Raw genomic sequence first — 13,308 nt, 5'->3', positions numbered from 1 at the left:
CTGGGTCCGCTCATATGCGAGCTGGGCCCTCGGGCTTGGGAGCTCAAGGGGAGTTCAGGAGCGTGTTGTCGCCGAACTATGCTCTTCAGAAGAGTAGGGAGGCCACTTTCCCCGAGGAGATCGCAGTGTGAACCGATCTTCCCTTGAACCAGGTCGCTTGTCGTGCCGTATCTCATGCTATGGTGGTGAGTCAAATTTTGTCTGCCCTCTTTGTTTTCTATCATTCTTGCTATCGTTAATCACTTGTTCCTTTTGGTAGGTGAACTCTTCTATTCACGCCTTAGCGGCCCAGGTGGAGAGGAGCTCGAGGCAGGCGCGAGCTGTCGAAGAGGCTTTTCGTACCACCGAGGCGAATACCCGAGCTGTTGAAGCGGCCGCTCATGCTGCCGAAGAGGCTGCTCGCGTTGCTATGGCCAGGCAGGCAATGTCTCAGCGGGATGCCGAGGCCATGGGGGTAGTCGTGAAGCATATGGCGGACCTGAGGCTGGACCTACAGCATCAAGTCGAATATCTTCAGGAGGGCATTAGGGAGAAAACGCAGATCTTTTCTCAAGGTATCGAAGATGCCTAGAAAAAGGTCATTGAGGACTACATCGCCTTGCCGCGTTTTGACGACTTTATGGTGGATTCTTACGAAAAGGGGATTCAAACTGAGCTGGTGGATGATTCGGAACACGTACCCTGACCTCGATATTAGTGCCATATCCACTTCGCGTATACCTCAGGAGAAGGCCAACGCTGCTGATGGCGAGCCGGATTCCGAGGGTGAGGCAGGGCCTTCAGGTGTGGTTGAAGTGCCTTCTGATGGGGAAGAAGTAGCTCCGGGCTTGTAATTTTTTTTTTGTACTCTTCCTTTTCTTGCAATGGAATAGACACTCTTTTCGGTTAAGTGTTGTTCTTTTTCTTTTTTCGAACTGATATTTTGCCGAACTGATAATATGCCCGATCTGTTTCTTGCCCGGGTTATCGCACTCGCGCGATCTGTTTCGGTGTTTAATACTTAGTCTCTGCTTCGCTTTACTCTTTTGATTGACATTTTTCCGAACTGATAATATGCCCGACTTTTCTTTGCTTGCCTATGCCGAGGTTCCTCTTGTTAGCTCGACATCTTGGCCCTAAGGCTCTTATAGTGATTTTGTCAACTTCGCTTGGCGGTCTATAGGTAGTATCGCCTTAAGTTAACAATGTTCCACGCTCGGGGTACTTGTTTGCCTTCTAAGGTTTCGAGCTCGTATGCCCACTCGAGCGCTCTCTTTACTCTATAGGGCCTTTCCCAATTTGGTCCAAGTTTGCCCACGCCGGGTTCGGGCACCATAATCATACGGAGAACCAGGTCGCCGACTCGGAAGCTTCGCTTCTTTACTCTGGCGCTGTAGTATTGAGCTACCTGCTACTGGTAGGCCCCTATCTGGATGTGTGCGATGTCTCTTACCTCATCTAGTAGGTCGAGGTTGGTACGTAACTCGTCTCTGTTCGTCTGATCATCATATGTTTCTAGTCGCAGTGTAGGTGAGGTTGAAGGGGGTCTCTCCCGTGGCGGTTTTTCCTGTAGTTCGGTGAGCCCATAAAACACTTGGTAGCTCTTCCGCCCACAACCTCTTAGCTCGGTCTAGATGTGCTTTCAGTCCACGCAGGATGGCTCTATTCATTACCTCTGTCTGTCCGTTTGCCTGCGGGTGCACGACCGATGTGAAGTTCTGCCGAATTCGCATACTCTGGCACCATTCTTGGAACTTGATATCCTCGAATTGCTTGCCATTGTCGGAGATCAGTACCCGAGGTAACCCAAAGCGACATACTATGTTCTTCCAAAAGAAGTTCTGTATGTTTCGGGCTGTAACTGTTGCCAGAGGTTCGGCTTCTATCCACTTTGTGAAGTAATCTACTGCCACCACTAGGCACTTTCTCCCACCTGTTGCTGGCGGGAATGGCCCTAGGAGGTCGATGCCCCATTGTGCAAAGGGCCATGGGCTGGCGAGGTATTTGAGGTCGGAAGCAGGTTGATGGTGGATATTGGCGTGCTTCTGACACCTGTCGCATTTTCTAACGAGCTCAACAGCTTCTGCCTTCATCGCTGGCCAGTAGTATCCTTGTCGAAGTGCTTTTTGGGTGAGTGCTCTGCCCCCCAGGTGTCCGCCGCACAGACCTTCATGAGTGTCGCGGAGTACGAGCTCGACTTTGGCAGGTCGCAGGCAACGCAAGTAGGGGAGCATGTAGGACCGTTGGTACAACCATTTGTCTATTATGACGTATTTGGCTGCCTGGCGCTGCACCCTCTTGGTTGCATTGTGGTCCACAGGGAGGGTTCCATCTAGCAAGAAGCTCGCGAGCGGTCGTTGGGGTGCATTTGTGACTGGAATGCGTCGACGTGGTCGTTGGGGTCAAAGGACCCATCATACTTGTTCAGAGATGGAAGTTTGAACTTTCTGGGCATGGGGACTGCTAGAAGTTCTGATGAAAGGGGGGAAGGAACTGAGAGAATTGGGACAGTTTTTACCTCGTCCGAGCTCGTCTCTTCCTTGCCTCTAAGCTCGGGTAGGACACGGGTAGCAGTTCGGCGACTTCGCCAACACCTTCTTTGAGCGGGCCTGGTGTTGGCGCTGCTGGCCTCCTTGTTGTCGAGCTTGATGGGCCCTGAATTTTGGTCTGCTGCTAGGGCGCTGAACCGGTTCTTCGTGAGTGGGAACTCGGGCTTGGAGTGCCGAGGTGACTTCGTGGGCGAGGTTCCTGAACCGCCTGCGAGCTTCAAGGCGGGGGTAATTTTTCTCTGCTTTTGGCCTGGGGATGAGGCCTGGCTATTAGGGGGGTTCTGGGGTTGGGAAGCTTCTCCTCAGTGAGGTCATCCACCTTGAGGGAGGCCTTAACCGGCTTCGAAACAGGGTGACGGGGAGAAGCAGTGACTGGTTTAAGGGTAGCTGAGGGAACTGCTGCTGATAATGGTGTTGGGAGAGGTGGTGTAGTACCTGGTGTTGCTGGAGTTGGTGCTGCTGGAATTGTTGCATTTGGGCTTGCATTGCCCGCATGCATTGCATTAGGTCGACAATAGTAGGTTCAGCGAAGTTTGTTTCAATAGGGAGTGGAAGAGGAGTGTTCAACGAAGGAAGGTTCAGGGGTGCCACTGCTTGTGGCACATTCAAACTGGGGATTCCGTCCATTGAAAGAGGGATGGTGAACTGCCCAATGCACACCACGGAAACTTGGAGTTGCTCTCCGGTGGTGGTCGTTTCTGTCCCACGTCTGGCATTGTTGGAGGAAGCCATGGGTGTTGGAGTTTTTTGGAAGAGTAGGTAAGAGAGATTTAGAGGGAGACTTTTAGAAGCGTTCCCACAGACGACGCCAATTGATGGAGCGCAATCCGGTCGGTCTTAGCTGTCAACGATTCTGCCTCTAACTGGAGCAACGGGGATCCTGAAACAGAGAAGATGAGGGAACTCCGGGGGGAACCCAGTGAGATAACTCCGAAGCTCAAGTTAGTATTTTCTCAAAGGCAAAGTAAAGACCAGATGGTGCAAATTTCACATACATTGTTGTTGGGGGTAGGGGGCTTTTATAACCACTTCGCGCACTTATTCCGAGGCCTCTGTCAGGTCGGGTATGATTATCTCTGTTTCTGCCAGTTTGGGTGTCATCCTTTCTGCTGGGACAGAACCACTACTGCTCATTGTCGGAGCCGTCTCTGTAACTGGAGATGGCGGTGTCAGGTGGTGGTGGCAGGTGGCCATTTGATGTGCGGCCGTCAAGCGTCAGATCCCAAGTCAGTCAGATGCGCTGCCCCTGGGTACAAACTTCCTTGGTGTTAGGCGTGGTACGGTTTGGCATCCTGGAGGCGAAGTCTTGGAGTGGTGAGTGAGGTGAAGTCTTGAGTTCGGAGGTATGTCCTATACTGCCATAGTGCAAGCTAGCTCGGTGAGGTGAGTCCCGAGCTGCTACAAGGTAGGCCAGTTTGGCGAGGTGTGTCCCGAACTGCTATAAGGCAGGCTAGTTTGGCGAGGTGTGTCCCTAACTGCTATAAGGCAGGCCAGTTCGGCGAGGTGTGTCTCGAAGTGCTATAAGGTAGGCCAGTTCGGCGAGGTGTGTCTCGAAGTGCTATAAGGTAGGCCAGTTCGGCGAGGTGTGTCTCGAAGTGCTATAAGGTAGGCCAGTTCGGGTTACTGTCCCTTGAGTGGCTTGGGGCCTAAGGGAGAGTTCGGGCTCCTAGTAGGGAGTTCGAACTGTTGGTTGGGGAGTTCGGTCCGTTGCTGGTTCCTACCCTTAGTGCTCGCGCCTTAGGCGTGCTTTTGTGCCGATCTGTCACCTTTGCCACGTATCGCGTAACTATGAGGTCGAGCCAAACTTGTTGATGTGAGAGAAAGAATTGAGAAGGAAGGAAGGGAGAGACTCATGATTGGTGAATTGGGTGTTGAGGAAAAGAGAGGAAGTGGTGACGGTGGCAAAGATGTATCGGGAAGCGGCTACGGTGTTTGAGGGCTTAGAATTGAGCTTAGGGATGACGGTGGTAGCATTATGTGAAATTCAAATCTAGTGACTGGGTAGCATTAGGCTCTTTTTGGCATCATTCCACGAGAATGTTTTGGTGTTTTAGATGTTTTTATGGATAGAAATATGTTTGGTAATGAATAACACATTAATCCGTTTCGTTCCCTCGTGAGAACATGCTTCTAGAAGTTTGGGCAGAACCTGTATCTCATGGTTTTGAAAACCGGATTGGACCGGACGATCAGATCAGAAAAACCGAGAATCCATCAGGTGATCGGTTCTGTTTCCCCAAAAACTGGAATTGCTGAACCGGATAGTTAATTGTTCGAATGGTTTTTATTTTTTTGTCTGAACGGACCGAGCGTTTGGTTCGAACAGTTGGACTGTTCGACTGGTAACCGGACCCCTGACTGGTTTGGTCACTGGGTCAGTTTTAAAAACCATGATGTACCTTATTCTCATTCTTGGTGGAATGATATTTTCCCATTTGAGAGAATGCCCATTTCCTCTGAATAAAAATTTATTCTAGCCAATTTCGGTTCTGATTCTAATTCTAATTTTAATTTCGGTTCTATATGATATTCTAATTCTAATTTTAATCCAAACAAAACAGGTGAGGAGAATAGACTATCTCAATTCCCATTTTAAGGAATCTCGAATCTAATTCTGACTATAAACCAAACACCCTTAAAACTGAAGTCTATGGATTGTGGATGTGAGATTAGTGTGAGGTGCATTCTGCGATAAGCAAATCCCAATTCCTTTTTACACCCAATATGATTCTACACTTCACATCTCTGTGCCCTGTAGAATGTGCTTCAAAAACAAATGCACATCTCAGCATGCATTGGAAATATCTTTCATACTTATTATTGAGAGATGTGAAACGTTTTTGAGGCACCTTCTGTGAGACATAGATGCGAATTCGATGAATTAGTGGGATGTAAGGTGTCAGATGATATTGAAGGGGGCACGCGGGGGTGTCCAGATCTGTTCCTCACACATGATGCCTCACACCGACCTCACAAGCCATGCATTGGGAACATCTCTGTACTTATGTATTATTATTTACGGCAAATGTTTGCAATGCACGGGGACAAGACCTGCTCCCCACAAATGGGTGCCTCACATGCACATCCACCGTGCATTGAGAACATCTCCCATGAATAATAATTGTTAAGTACGGGAGATGTTCCCAATGCATGCTAGGATGTGGGTGTGAGGCGTGTGTGAGGCACCAGGTGTGAGGAGCAGATCCGGTTACGAATGCACAGTGGGAAGTGCCTGTGAGGTTGTGAGGCGCCCTTTGTGAGTAACAGATACCAATTCTGTTGGAACGTGTTTGTAGATGATCCCAACAAAGTTTCTACATCTCTGTCATACCGAGTTGGTGGATTCTTTTAGTCATGAGATTCCATTTCAACCGTGAAAACAAGGGCCGTCTGCTCTACAGCCGTAGTCCATCGTACAATCGATCAGGTTGGAAATTGGAATTAATAAACTAGCCCTATTACCTACTTAACACGTGTTTCTCCTTCAAAGAGTTGGAACAAAGGACGAGATCTATCTCTTTCTACTACTAAAACAGAATTATGCCTGGAATCATCCTACTACGAAATTAAAGTTAAGAATAAATAAATCTTTTCATAAAATTAAAAGACAACAACACTCCTCCATTTAACAAAAGGTTTCAAAAAACCCCTCTTAGATCTTTTTTTTTTTCATATTTAAAAAAAACTTAATTTGTACTAAAGAAGTCATTAAGGGTTAAGGCATACATCAGAATATGATTTTTTTAAAATAAAAATAAATAAAAAAATAGAGGTCCCCCTGCCAAATTGGAAGCACAATATTGTGCCAAATCAAGGTGGGGCATAGGGTGACAAGTAGATTTCTTTCGACGGCTGAGAATTGCTCTTCTCCCGTGAAGGGATTCCCTTTGGACTTAAAATAATATTTGATTTGCGGGGCCCAGCACCAGAATCCAGAAGGCGACCTCACATGCCTACAAGTGGCAATTGCTTTTGGAGAGGTGGGGCCCACGCTTGAAAAAATCCCCTGCTGAGGACTAACCATTTTGGCCTGCTTATAAGTTATAAGATCTTTTTAATCCTCTGATACTCAATCGCGCCTACCCGTTGAAGAAAGATTCTCCCACCTCGATCCAATGTACCATCAACCCAAAAATCTGTGGGACCCAGATCCATTTGCGAATTTGGATGTAGTGTCACGTGGGCCTGCACCCACAGAGCCTCCGACGTAAGGCCCATTGCCACGACCCATGATCGATCCCCGATGCATTTCCAATTACAGGAAAGAACAGAAGAACGTGATTTTCTTACGCTGTTGTTTCCCTCAGTACAGTAGTTCTCAATTTGGGTCTCCCTCCGAGGCTCCGACGGGTCATAAGACTTAAAAGTCATAACTCATGAAGTGTGATTATGAGTTTATGACCCGTTCTGGGAATCTTCTAGTCATTCTAAAGACGTATAGGGACTTTATTGGTATTATGGGAATGTTTTGCCTTTTTCTGCCGCTTCGTTCGCTTATAAATCTGACTTTCTTTTTTTCTCTTTCCACGTTTCGGAGCTGAACGATCGCCCCCTTTACTCTCTTCTCCGAAAAAGCTTTCGCCTTCGGTTCTATGTTTCCTGATTCGTTTCTCTTTTGAGTCTTACTTCTGTAAAGATTTTCCACCTTATTGATCTTTTTTCTTCCAAATTTTCTTTGTTTGAATGTTTTTCTTCTAATCGGTCTCTCGGCCTATCCGTTGGAGACGGTCGGCGATAACAACCACAGCTTCCGATTTTCGACAATTTGATTTGAATGAAAGCGGGGCGCTTCCTGGTTTCGAAAGATTGTTTCAGAACATTCGTCGACAAGAACACTGGGGATCTCCCTCCGTTAACAAATAGGGAGAATCGATTGAGGACAGTTCATTTCTTGATTTGCTGAACTATCATCGTCTTTTATTCTCGGAAAACGCCAGATCATCGTTTATTGAACGCGTTTCATATAAAGATCAATTCATTTTCGAGTTTTGTCGAGATCGATCTCCTGCTTTTATCGGTTCTTGCAGGTAATTCTTTTTCTTAGGAAATTTGAGTTTTCTTTTGTGATATCATATTCTCACTCAACTTTGGTTTATGGTTAATAAGTGACTATATACGCTCAAGATCATCTTTTTTTTTTTTTTTTTTGTCTCGTTTGGTCGTCCATTTGCAGTTTCTTGTCGAATCGCCTAGTTTTTAGTTGAATATCTCAATATCCACTGTCAAGATGATGTGCTCTGTGAGGCAATCGACAGCCATTCTCACCATTTCCGATCTCTCAAAATCAAGGCTAAATGCACCGACTTCGCGATCGCGACTCTCGTTGCTTCCCCCCGTTTCCATTGCAAAAGGACCTAATTTCGGTCTTTCGGCCCGTAAACCCCTGTATATTTCTTCCCTTCAAGGTTTTCGCTCTTTCGAAGGTGAAAGACCTCGCAATTCGGTTAATGAGTGCAAAGCGTATGAAGCCGATCGGTCAGATCCAATAGACGCCAACGTCGAAATCCCCGACCACAAGGCTCGGTCCGCGGCAGCTCAGAAGCTGAAAATTGGTATATACTTCGCAACTTGGTGGGCTCTGAACGTTGTTTTCAACATCTACAACAAGAAAGTCCTGAACGCCTTTCCATATCCATGGCTCACCTCCACCCTGTCTCTCGCAACTGGATCACTGATGATGCTGATTTCGTGGGCTACGAGAATCGCGGAAACACCGAAGACCGATCTGGAATTCTGGAAAACCCTATTCCCGGTAAGGCGAATGGTGCTTTTTCTTAGCAATTTAGCCGCGGTTCTTTTCGTTTCTTTCGCTTATCTTAGGGGATTTGGTATTAAAGCTTTATCTCTGATTTCTTGTGTTCTGTAGGTCGCTGTGGCGCATACCATCGGCCATGTCGCAGCAACGGTTAGCATGTCGAAAGTTGCGGTTTCGTTCACTCATATCATCAAGAGCGGAGAACCTGCTTTTAGCGTCTTGGTTTCAAGGTTTCTCTTGGGTGAAACGTTCCCGGTGCCAGTTTATCTGTCTCTTGTGCCGATTATCGGTGGTTGTGCACTCGCCGCGGTCACTGAGCTAAACTTCAACATGACTGGTAATCATAGTTCTCTTCTTCAGACTTTGAAGATATTTGGCTCTTAAATTCTAACTTCCTTGATCTTAAAAACTGTCATGTATTTTTATGAATTTGATTTTGGAAAATAAAAATTTTCAACTCCGCGAATCTGCACTGCACTGGACTTAGCTTCTTCCGGTTGCGAAATTGTGTTTTTCCTTCCTTTCTTCGGTCAATTCGGTTTCTAAGCAGAGGGTTGATCTGGAGTTTTGTCGTTGGGGAAAAATTTAGTTGGGTGGGTTGGTGCCTTGGTGGGTGGGTACGGTATTTTTTAGATGTAATTAACCATTAGCTTTTGTATTATCTATTTTTGCACACTGATTGTTTGTCTATGTTTTTGTCAGGGTTCATGGGCGCTATGATATCGAATCTGGCCTTTGTATTCCGAAACATTTTCTCAAAGAGAGGGATGAAGGGGAAGTCCGTCAGTGGCATGAACTACTATGCTTGTCTCTCTATGTTGTCTCTATTGATTCTCACACCTTTTGCCATTGCTGTAGAGGGTCCACAGATGTGGGCAGATGGCTGGCAAAGAGCACTCTCTCAAATTGGACCGAATTTCATATGGTAACCGCACATCGAACCCTTCTTGTTCTGCTTGCTTATTGATGATAAGTTAGTTAAAAAGTCACTCTCGTTGTCAATATGGAATGTAGTTGCTTGGAAAAAAAAGAACAGTAAAAAGATGTAAGGAAAATAAAAGGAGCAAGTAAAGTTCTACGGTGCCCCTAGCCGAGAAAGAAAGAAGAAAAACCATATCGTTTTGGGAGTGATTATTCTAGTACACGAGCAATGGTAGTATTTAGGTATTTTCAAAATGACATGCGAATTAATAACTTAAAAATAAGCCCAAAATTTTAGGTTATTTTTAAGTGAACTTATTTCCCAAACACAAATAATCGCTTATTGGTGTGATCCCACCCCAAAATAAAGGCTTATAGATTACTTTTCTCTATCAAGAGAGGTGAAAAGTTTGTTTTCTGCCTCCAACCGGCCTTAGCCGTAAATTGGGCGGGTTGATCTTGAATTCATAATTATCTAATTCCCCATGTACCTTGTGGTATGATACCCAGTAAAATGAAATACTACTGTATTGTATACAAAATGATTATGAAAACATAAGGTTTATTGTCTTCAATAACACACTAGCTCCTTGCTAGCTTAGCTTACACTTTTTACGGTTTAATTTATTGATTGGTTTCTGTTTTCTGAAATATCTGATAGTAAAATTACCTGCAAGGAAAAACTGATTTTTGTTTCAAAGGTTTTCATTTTCCAATAATGGACCTAGACTTCTCTTTGTCATTACTACTTTGCTTTCCTTTCCCAATCACTTACTTTTTCATGCATAATATCTCTGTGCCCTCTTCTTTTGGCTGAATGTGTATTATTGAAGTGTCAACATTGAAAATTTGACATCTTTCCCAATGGATATTTTGTTTCCTAGCCCAACATAATTTCTTATTTTCTCATTGAATATCCTATTGAACTGAAGGAACCTTTTTTTTTTTTTTGTGGTTGTGTGGCTGTCTTATATATGACAGGTGGGTGGCAGCCCAAAGTGTGTTCTACCACCTATACAATCAAGTCTCATACATGTCGCTCGACGAGATCTCCCCATTGACATTTAGCATTGGCAATACTATGAAGCGGATATCTGTCATTGTCTCTTCTATTATCATCTTCCACACACCTGTCCAGCCCATCAATGCTCTGGGAGCTGCCATCGCAATCCTCGGAACTTTCCTTTACTCCCAGGTAAATTTTCATTGGAAATTTCTAAACCGATTTTATAGGAGTAAAGTAGTAAACTGCCCTTGGTTTTTCTTCTCCTGGACCACAATGCTTCAACAGATAAGTGAACAAAATTACAAAATTCTATTTGTCTGCACGTAAATGATATATAAGATATCACTTGTTGGTGTGTAAAGGATCCCCCAGATGAAAGGCTGAAAACAAGCCGTCTACCTTTTGGAGAAACCGATCCACTTGGGAGTAGGGAAATAAATAAGACGCCATCAATTTTACTTGTGTACATCATATTATTATTTCTCGTTAGCTCCATTCTCAACTCATTTAATCAGACTTTTGAGCTATCGAGTATGCTGAAGTTATTGAAATACTGTTGCACTTGTAATGCAGGCAAAGCAGTAAAGCCGTAAAGGGAAGGGTGAGAATCATGCTAAGCAGCAGATAATGGAAGGACGGCATCAGGATGGGATTTACCGCAATTGTCAGTAATGGCCACAATTTCTTAGTCTCAGAGCACTAGATTTTGGTCTAGAGTGTGACCAGCGGCTTTTCTTGTTGTAGATAAAATAACAAAAACAATATTTTTATAGAAGTGATTTAGATTAGATTATAGTTTCTTTCTTCTTCTAGGAGACTTTGTTCTGTTTTGCTGCAGACGATAGAAAATAAGATATATTTGCATTTCCTGACCTGATTGTCTTTCGGCCTGTAGACTCCTTACGGTGAACCGTGAACCCTTTATTTAGTTTTTTTCTTTTTGGGCAAAAGACCACCAAAAAACAAATCACACAACTCAGCATCTGCAAAAAAGAATGCACGTATTTTTTAAACCTTCTTAAGCTTAAGATGATTGCCCAAAACCCCAATCACTTGGTCCGTTGGCAAAAACTAGGCTCTGCTTTGGCTTGCAATAAAATAATGAATCGGTGAATAAAACCTCCATTTAATCACCTCGTTTGTTGAATGTTTACCGGTACTAATGGTATGTTGCCTCTTCTCTTGCCTGCCATCTGATGGTTTTATTAATGGGCTCTCGCGCTATTGGCCAGATACGAGGGCGGATAACTGATGGGCTGTGGAGTAGTTTGCTCCTCCATATTTTTTCTATTAATGGACCAAGTGGCGGAAGCCCAATTGGTCTTAGCTGCCTACTAAGCGTAACAGTAAGCGGGATGAAAGTGGACTGATGGTTTGGACCCAGCCCAACCCAAAAAAAGTTGGATTAGGTTGGGTCATGGGTCAATCCACTGACCCAATTGTTAGGTTTAATTGGAATTATTTATGCATTGTTAGAAGTTCCACTTTTTTATTTTTATTATTTAGTCTTTATTCTTTATTGTTTATTCTTTGAATTGTTAAATGCTAAAGTTTTTCATTTTATTTCTAGAATTTTAATTTAATTTTAGCAATTTTCACATATTTTTCTTTATTTTTTAAAATTTTAGTTTCTTTTGGGCCAAATTGACCAATGGGTTAACCCTAACTCAAACATTTAGAGTTAGGGTCTAACATTTGACAACTCAATCCAAAATCAATCCAAAGTATCTTGACCCAATCCGAATCCAATTCACCCAACCCAATTGCCAGGTTTAGTTTGGAAGAAAAGAAAAAGATCCACACTTGATAGACGTATTCGGTCCTGAGTCTTAATCGCTTATTGAACAAAATATATAAGGGGAGATCATTTTCAGCCCGGGCCCAGGCCACATCCGGCCCACAAATTTCAGGGTCGGACCTGGGCCGAACACATTTAAAACCCATTCCGGCCTGCATATATTTATATATCTTATATAATGGATTGACACGTAAAACATATGGAAAGAGACCAGTAAAGAATATGACAATGATACTTGCATTTGCTTATGAGGGGGGAATTGTTCTATTTTCTGGTTCGCCGTAGATGATGAAGACGACACAGAGGATGGAGTTCCTACCTTGGCTCCATTGTGAATAGAAGTGTAAAGTGGGCCATGCCAGGCCGTGCCATGCTGGCCCGCGGGCTGTCATGGGCCGTGCCGCCCTCTCCGGTGGAAAATTTGGGGGTTGGTCTGGCGTGGCCCAGGCCCAGACGGGTCCATGTCATGCCATGCCATGCCGTGCTGCAGGCCTGGAATGGGCTGGGCCACAGGGTGGGCTTTGGGCCTGGGCCGAACTGGACTAGACTGAATGGATTATGGATATCAAGATATGAATAATAATGAATTTATAATTACCCAAAAATAAATAAATAAAAGTATAAAACAATACAATTAACAATTTAAGAATTTTATTTCATTTAAATTTGAATGATTATAGAATAATGATACAAATTGCAAAGCATACAATTATATAAATATTGAAATTATGAAATATGCAATGATTGGATACTTCATACTTGGATGAATGAAATATGGAAATAGAATAAATTAATACAATATAAAAAATACAATATAGACTATATAGTTACAAATTGAAAATACAAAATTACATTAATAGCAAATAAATTAAATAAAATTAAAACAAACTTTACAATAATTTAAAAAAATAAAAAATTGGGTTATTTGTTAAAATTTACAATTTAAACAAAATTTACATACACATTATGATAAAAGCATTCACACACACTTTCATCATCTGCTTTAGGTGAAAAATGAAATATCTGGTGTATGTAGTGATAAGTAGTATCATACCCTCCTTTATCTTGTAATTGTAAAGTTGTAATCTATATTTTGCATCATGATTCATGACTGTAGCCAGTAGTCTGCACTAAAACAACTAAACAAAATTTACATACTTAGTGGTAGTGTGGTACCTGTAGGTCTTGCACTAAAACAACTAAACAAGACTCCGATGGAATTGTAGCCAGTAGCTTGTAGACACTGGAGGGGTTAGTAGATCACGGATCGCGTGCCATGGCAGGATTGGCAATGAGAAAT

The 13,308-nt window shown here is 43.7% G+C and overlaps 1 protein-coding gene across 1 annotated transcript; it reads left to right on the top strand.

The window, feature by feature from the left end:
• The first annotated feature begins 7,032 nt into the window (after window positions 1-7,032).
• On the top strand, window positions 7,033-11,082 carry LOC148875443 (glucose-6-phosphate/phosphate translocator 2, chloroplastic-like). Its single transcript, XM_088964724.1, has 6 exons — window positions 7,033-7,555; window positions 7,702-8,280; window positions 8,395-8,620; window positions 8,986-9,208; window positions 10,186-10,399; window positions 10,784-11,082. The coding sequence occupies exons 2-6, from the start codon at window positions 7,756-7,758 to the stop codon at window positions 10,793-10,795; spliced, it is 1,200 nt and encodes a 399-aa protein (XP_088820850.1). The 5' UTR covers window positions 7,033-7,555; window positions 7,702-7,755; the 3' UTR covers window positions 10,796-11,082.
• Window positions 11,083-13,308: the final 2,226 nt, after the last annotated feature.

This window comes from Nelumbo lutea, chromosome 1 (assembly GCF_056320005.1).
Source record: "Nelumbo lutea isolate HS-2025 chromosome 1, American lotus-T2T, whole genome shotgun sequence".
Taxonomy (NCBI): domain Eukaryota; kingdom Viridiplantae; phylum Streptophyta; class Magnoliopsida; order Proteales; family Nelumbonaceae; genus Nelumbo; species Nelumbo lutea.
The sequence above is the reverse complement of the archived record's forward strand: the minus strand, read 5'-3'. Positions and strand labels throughout refer to the sequence as shown.